We start from the raw sequence: 8,268 nt of genomic DNA on the forward strand, positions 1-8,268 counted from the left end.
TTCCTTCCTTCCAGCAAGTGTTTAAAATGCTTAATTGCAAGGTAAATTGCTAGTAGTTCTCTTGAAAAAGTACTGTATTTTGTTTGTGTCTTGCTTAACTTAGCAGAAAGAAATGATATAGGAGTCATTGTGTTGTTGACCAGTTGGTGCATGACTGCTCCTACAGCTATATCTGACACATCTGTTGTAAGTGTAAGTTTTGTGTCCTTACTGTCTTTTATGTAATTCAATTTTTTAAAGTTAGCCAAAGCAGTTTCAGCTTGTTTGAAGGCTTCTAAGGTAGGTCCTTCTAACTTTAACTGTTGGTTTTTTGTTTCGTTTTTTAACAGACATGTTAACGGCACAAGTATTGTAGAACAGTTAGGTAAGAATCGTCTGTAGTAGTTAATTACGCCTATGAATCGGCATATTTGTCTGACTGATGTGGGTTGTGGGAAATTTAAAATAGCACTTACTTTCTCAGGTAGTGGAGATACCCCATCCTTGTTAATCAAGTGTCTGAGGAAATTAACCTCTGGTTCGCCAAAAATGCATTTCTCAATGTTTATTTTTAGACTGTAATGTGACAGTCTTTGAAAGGTTTGCTCCAAGTGTTGTTTGTGCTGTCAAAGTTTCTGCTGGCAATTAGAACGTCATTCGCATATGCAATTTGTCTGTTAGCCTAGGAACTGTTTTTCATGAATAATTAATTTTGTACCTTATTGTTTTTCATGATTTTTGGATATGTTATTGCTTGAGACCTAACAATTACGTAGGTACTATTTTTTTTTACTTGAACTTCAATATTTTTTTGTTATAGAAAAACGTAATAAAAAAGAGTATATGCACAGGGGAAATACAGGCATGAGAGAAAAAAGCGGATGAATTGATTTGCCTTGTCATCGCTTCCGGTAGCAGCCACACCAGAAGTTAGGAATTATGTTGGCTGACTATAACCGATTTTCTAGAATTTCTGAACTTGAGTTATTTAAAGCATTTCAAACTACTTAAAAAAAACTAACACAAAAAAAAAAAAAGGTGCATGTAGGTTGCAAAGTACTTATTCAGGTGTAAAAATTGATTGCTATGTCATTCAATTTGTTGCTTGCGGTTTTGTTTACATACATGCACACATGCATCAAAAATGCATGCACACTTACCAATACAAAATGGCCACCAGTGATAACATGAAGGATTATATTGCATAATAAAGGTCTTAATATCCGGAAAATTACTTGTCTGTGCCAAATTTAAATGTGATATTCGTTTTTAGCATACCTGGAAATCTTTAAAAATCATCATTTTAAAGGTGGAAAGAAAGTAAGGGTTTGTTTTACAATCCACAGAGGTACGAAAATGTGGTTAAAAATTAAAATAACAAATAAATGTTACCAAAGGCAAGATAAGTTACTTTTCTACCTATCTGGAAAAGTTTTTAGTGGTTTTACTCACTTTAAAATGTTTAATCGGTTCAAAAAACATATAGTGCCATGCATTAGGTGCGAACAAGAAAAAACCCCACCCAATAGATCTCACGGTAATATATATTGGGTCGGTTTCTAATAGTATTTTATATAATTTTTATTTTTTAAGCTACTATCAAACCTTTACATATTTAAGTGTCACTTTGCGGTCATTTTTCTTGTTCACACCTAATACTCAACACTATGTGTTTTTTGAATCGATTAAACTTTTAAATCTAAAAACTTTTTCAAAACTAATTAAACTTTTAATTCAAATCAAAATCAAATGAATCAATTAAACATTTTAAATCTAAAAAGTTTTTCAAATAGGTAGAAGAGTAACTTGCCTTTGCTAACATTTATTTGTTACATATTTGAATTTTTGATCACTTTTTCATACCTCTGTGGATTGTAAAACAAGCCCGAAAGTAAGAAATTTTCCATTTGATTTTCTTAAAAAAAAAAAAAAATCTACTTTTCTTAAAGCGTCCATTTTGAAAATTTTTTGTTTAATGCAATAACTTTTCTCCGTTTCAGATGCCGATCTTCCATCTGGAAGTCAAAACACTCAGATGCCCAACCCTGTGGCAACTTATTTCAAAATTTTATTACAGCACCTCCATAAAAGATACTCATCCTATCTACCTGCTTCCAGAGACAGACCCAACCATGATACCATTCCTCTCTGATTTTCACATAGTTCCTGACATCCGAGAATTCCGCATTCCATCCTTGAAAAGTGGTGGCAAGAAGCGGCGTCCAGAATTAGTTGGAGATATCCATGCTGTGTACACTCTACAAGAGGCTGCCCGTATAAATAGTCATCAAAGTTATATACAGGAATCAATAACAAAAAAATTGTTAGGATTCTTGGACAATTTGAAGACTCCTTCTCCGAAGTTGATATTGGATATTGGTTGTGGAACAGGTTTGAGCACAATGTCGGCTGCAGAAAATGGTCACCAAGTGGTTGGAATCGATATAAACATGCCAATGGTGCTAGTAGCAAATTCTAAAAGCTCATCATCCTGCGATTATTTTATTACCGATTGTCGTTTACCAATTCCTATTCGACATGGCATCTTTGATGGCGTAGTGAGTGTTTCATTTCTGCATTGGCTGACAAAGTCTGATGACAGTTTCAGGACTTTAAGAACGTTTTTTTCGTCAGTGAGCAATTGCTTGAAACCCAGTGGTTGCTTTATTGCTCAGTTTTATCCGAAGGACCCTGAAGAGGTTATACAGATTGTGAACGCTGCATCAGACATTTTTGTTGGTGTATTGTTAGCATGTCGACCTTGTGTTGAAAGGGGGCTCAAACTTTTTCTAGTGTTGCTCAAACCAAATAAGAAAAAGTTCACAAATTAAAATCTACTTTTTGTCGGTGTTGTGTTTTAGTGGCTCTGTATCTGATTCTTCTGCATCTGTTGGGAGAGGAGGTTAGAGTGATTGTTGAAATGAATACTTTTATGGGATGGAATGATAAAGTTGTCCCACTAAAGAAAACAACACTACAACTTTATTTTAAACCTTTTATTGAAAAAATCAATTCAGGTAACTTGATTATGTAGTAGAGCTGACATCTATTTAATGCCTTTAGCCTCAATCACCACCTCCATATGGGCCCGGAACTGGGAGTATACCCTTTTCATGTATGCTGGTGGGAGTTTGGTGGATGGCTGTGATCAAGCTGGCTTTGGTGTTGTGGGAGGTCATGTTGGTGATGTTCTTGATGTACCTATTTACTATGCCTCCCCACGGGACAGAGTTAGACACCAGGGTCGTTTTTTAACGTGGAGAAAAGGTACAAAAATAAAAATTGTCTCAGTCGTGAAGGATTTCTCCTCCACCGATGTATGACCAAATTAAGTCGTGGTTCAGGTCGGGGGAGGAGAGAGGCCAGTAAGAGAAGGGTACAAAGTCATGGCACTCCTTCTGAAGCCAAGCTTGGGTCTCTTTAGACTTGTGTGCTGGTGCCAAATTCTGCTGCCACAACCAGAGTCTGCCAGCTGCCACCCGATTGCACCAGGGGATCACCATACTCTTTAGCACATTCATGTACACTTTGGTGTTAACTTTCAAGCCAACTTTGAAGATGTGAGGTGGCATGATGTGGCCCTTACTTGAAACCACAGCAAAGACCATAACCGTGGCCAGAACCATTGTTTTCATCACCTTGGGCACCTCCATATTATTCGTGGCAATCCAGCGATGCATTTTGAAGATGCTGGCAATGGTCCTGTTGTTATAACTTGGATCAGTAGAATACAGCGATGCATCTCCAATCTTGCTCATTGAACATTGTGTCACTTTCAGACATGATAGAAGGCTCCTATCGCTCTTGGGATTTGTCACCAACTTGTAGATGGTCTGATGTGGCATGATGTGCTTCTCACTTGAAACGGCACCAAAAACCATAACGGTATCCGGAAAGTAGCGTCCTATGCATTGAGCTGTGTCCCTAAGCGTTAAACTGTCTGGATTTGCATTTTGAGGGTGTTGACAATGGTCCTGTTGGCATAACTGATTAGTACCTATTTACTATTCCTCCCCACGGGACAGAGTTAGACACCAGGGTCGTTTTTTAACGTGGAGAAAAGGTACAAAAATTAAAATTGTCTCAGTCGTGTAGGATTTCTCCTCCACCGAAAGAGAACAAGAAATTGAAGTGCAGCATCTGAAGAACAGATACTACACTTTGATCTTGGCCCGAAGGCCAAGATAGAATAACTGATTAGTAGAGAGCATGAGTTGTACAACGGCACATCACAGATCTCGCCTGATTAACATTGTGTCATTTTCAGATATAATAGAAGGCTCTTATTGCTTTTGCGATTTGTACATAACTGGACAACTAGTAGATGGCTTGCAACAAAAAAAAAACAAAAAAAACAACTGGTCTTCATCAAATGGAAATGGGAATCATATTGTCTTTCTAGGATGACAATTTTATTGTTCCACCTTGTATTAAAAAAAAAATTTTCTCAACAAGAAAACCCCCCAAAACAAACACATTTATAAAAAAAAAAACATGCATTTATTTTCAATTCGGTCCTGAAATTACATTAGTCTGCCCCTGCTATGCACTCTCCAAATGTCCCAACTGAAAACTAAAAAAGTTATACCGTTCTAGTAGTGCACAAATGCCAAATTACAATATTGTCGCATTTTACATTTTTTTTTGTTATTAATGTTATTATTATTATTAGTATTATTATTATTATAATATTAACTAGCAGGACCTGTGGAAATTCCACAGGGGACTCATTCATATGTATATTGATGTTGGCATTCTGTAGATGTTCAGGGTAAATGAAGACACTCAGATATTATTGTAGCTTTTTTGTTGAAATTGCAAAAGTATTTATCTAAGCTAGCACGAATACCTGGCAAAGCCCGGTCATGAAGTATGCTTAAATATGATATTTTAATTCTTTCAGATTTCGTATATATTATTATAGAATTAATGTTCTATCGATTTTTATATATTATAAAGTTGCGATTTCAAAAAAAAAATATATATAAGACTTGGATTCATCAGCTTGAATCAAAACCGAATCCCAAAATTATATATATATATATATATATATATATATATATATATATATATATGTATATATTTGATAAAACTGGTAATTAGTAAAAACCTGAAGAGAGTGCTCAATACTATTGCAGAGCAAATATGTGTTTTATTTTTTTATTACCGTTTTATCTGTTTGGTTACATATGTTTCAGATGTTGGACCATGTTTACGATCTAAGAGCCTTGTCAGACCTTACAGAAGTGGTTGTTAGTATTAGGAAGAAGTGTTTTAGAAGAAATACGAAAAAAAAAAAAGAGAAAAAAAAGGGGGATTGAGGTAGGAGGTAATAAGGGGGCAGGGAGACGTGTATTGACAATATTTCAGTTTTGAGGGTTAAGATACATTAGATTGTATTGTGTATGTGGGGGTAGCAGATTCAGGTAGGCGTGGGTGGAGATATATGGATATAGGGAGGGGGAGGGGGAGAGAGGATGGTAAAGAAAAGAAAAAGGGAGGGGGAGAGGAGAGGAGGGGGAGTTTCAATTTTTAGGTTTTAAATTTTAACTGCCTTTTGCTTGTTCCATAAGGTATATTAAGTAGATAAGAGAGAGGGAGAGCGAGAGAAAGAGAGAGAGAGAGAGAGAGGGAAAGGGTTAGTGTAGATGTCATGTCTTTTGACAGGTACAGGGTTCATTTAAAATTTTCGTAGTCGTAGTCGCTATACATTGACTTGTCCATTTCAGTTTACAGTGGGTGTTTTTTTTAAAATACATATGTTAACGCAACGGCAAATACGCATACATACATATATATATGTACATTTCTACACATCCATAGACAGACACATACGCACACACACACACATATATATAAACAATGTATATGCAGACATACATGGATCCATATGCAGACATACATGCACATACACACAACTCTTATACACATATACACTCACAAATATATATAGACACACATACATACAGATATATATATACATATACACACACCTACATATATACATATATGTGGAGATATAGATCTCCAGTAAGAAGTAGATGTACATATACATACATACACACACATATATACGCATCTACTCCTATACACGTATATACAATTACATAAATATAGATATTAATAAAATATAAACGTACAGATATATATAGACATATTCACACATATATACACACACACATATATATATATATATATATATATATATATATATATATATATATATATATATATATACATATATATATATATAGATATATATATATACATATATATATATATACACACAGACATGTATATATTTTCATACTAAGTAAACAAGGTAAAGTTAGGGTAAATAAGTAAGAATAAGTAAGTAAGTAAGTAAATACATGGGTGTAGTTAATAATGCGGGGTTAGATAGACGCATCATTAAGCTCACATATATACAGGGTGGGTCTCTAACATGGTGCTTTGGCCATATATATATATATATATATATATATATATATATATATATATATATATGCAGACATGTATATATTTATACCAAGTAAATAAAGTAAAGTTAGGATAAATAAATAATAATAAATAAATAAGTAAATGCATGGTTGTAGTTAATAATGCGAGGTTAGGTAGACGCATCGTTAATTTCACATTTATATGGGGTGCCCCCCTAAGATGGTGTTTGGGCAGTGATTATGTTTAATTTTATTTTCAGTGTTAAATGCATCGCTGATACAGGCACATACACACATATAAATACATATATGCATATAAACTCAGATACAGCTGTATCTGTATACATACGTTCAGCCATGCATACCTGTACATACACACACATATATAGATATTAACAGTCAGATGTATGCAAACATATACATGTGCACATAGATATAGATATACGAATACCCACCCATGCATATACACATGACCTATGAGCACATACATTCATTCACGCGCACATAGAAACATATACATAAGGATATATATATATATATATATATATATATATATATATATATATATATATATATATGCATATATATATATATATATATATATATATATATATATATATATATATATATATAGACCCAGTTTTACATATACAAATGAAGATACATGTATGGATCCTCAGTGAGATGTAGAAACATCCCTCAGACAACACCCTTTTTGGACCCACTGAATAATACGCACAATACATCCATCTACCGCATACACCCAATTACTGTAACATCAACGCAACCAAATCCCCTTACTCACATTCACAAGTTCGACAAGATACTCCTGAAGAAGGTCGGAGGTTACATCGATCAAAATGTTGTGAAAATGACACTCGAGATGAGAATAGTAGTCTGATGAATCCAAATGATATGAATTTCCTCGACTATTTTGATATTAAAAAAAAGAAGGAAAATGCGACGCTAATTGCAGAGGAATTGTAAAAACAAAAACAAAAAAAAACCTACTTTTAATAATGTTAATGCTGATATTTTTTGTTATTAATTTTATAAAACTTTTAAACTTTGTTAAATCAAATAAAAATGTTGAAAAATAAATTTTGTTGTAAAGAAAAAAATAGTCGCATCTTTTCTAAGATTATTTTACGTCCCAAATTAAAAAAAATTAGCAACTTTTAATATTTAACGGATGGCGAAAATTAAGTACAATACTTAATTTTTATTTGTTAATATTGTGAAATAAAATGAAATCAATAGGTTCTATAATTGAATATCTACCTAAAAAAAAAAAAAACTCCGAAAAACAGCACAATAAAAAAGGCTTAAAACGCCAAAATGGCCGCCATTGAAAACTACTAAAGACAACAACATTGATATCGATATCTTCCAAACTACTTATCGGTCCTAATTTTGAGTGTGATATTCGTTCATAGCACACCCGAAAACTTTTAAAAATGGACATTTTAAAGGGAAGTTGCGCGTTGGTGGTATATCGACATTGACCGAAGTTAATCCCAGAAATTGCCGAAGCAGTACACGATCGTCTCCACAAACGACTAACGTAAACTGCTTCGGTAATTTCTAGTATTAACTTCATTTGTTTCTGGAAACTATGTTGTACTGCTTCGGCAATTTCCAAGACTAACTTCATTCGGCGCCTGTGAAGGTTTTTTTTTTTTTTACTTAAAATTGTTTAATTTTTCGATTGATTATTTTGCGTCCTCAAATGTCTCTTGCAAAATGTTTATTTCTTGCTAGTTATCTCCCCTAAATTATTGGTGAACTAGCTTGTAAATTTAGATTTAGTTAAAAAAAAATAAATAAAAAGTAACAAGGGAAATAACTC

General features: G+C 33.7%; 1 protein-coding gene and 1 pseudogene across 1 annotated transcript; one reads left to right on the forward strand and one right to left on the reverse strand.

Moving 5' to 3' along the window:
• Positions 1-1,799: 1,799 nt before the first annotated feature.
• LOC145274378 (uncharacterized) lies at positions 1,800-7,540 on the forward strand. The gene has a single exon (XM_080127447.1). The coding sequence runs from the start codon at positions 1,980-1,982 to the stop codon at positions 2,808-2,810; it is 831 nt and encodes a 276-aa protein (XP_079983573.1). The 5' UTR covers positions 1,800-1,979; the 3' UTR covers positions 2,811-7,540.
• On the reverse strand, positions 4,038-4,170 carry LOC145274380 (U2 spliceosomal RNA; annotated as a pseudogene).
• Positions 7,541-8,268: the final 728 nt, after the last annotated feature.

The sequence above is a fragment of the Euprymna scolopes genome, unplaced genomic scaffold (assembly GCF_053919585.1).
Source record: "Euprymna scolopes isolate OS-2025 unplaced genomic scaffold, ASM5391958v1 sca368, whole genome shotgun sequence".
In the NCBI taxonomy this organism is placed as follows: Eukaryota; Metazoa; Mollusca; class Cephalopoda; order Sepiida; family Sepiolidae; genus Euprymna; species Euprymna scolopes.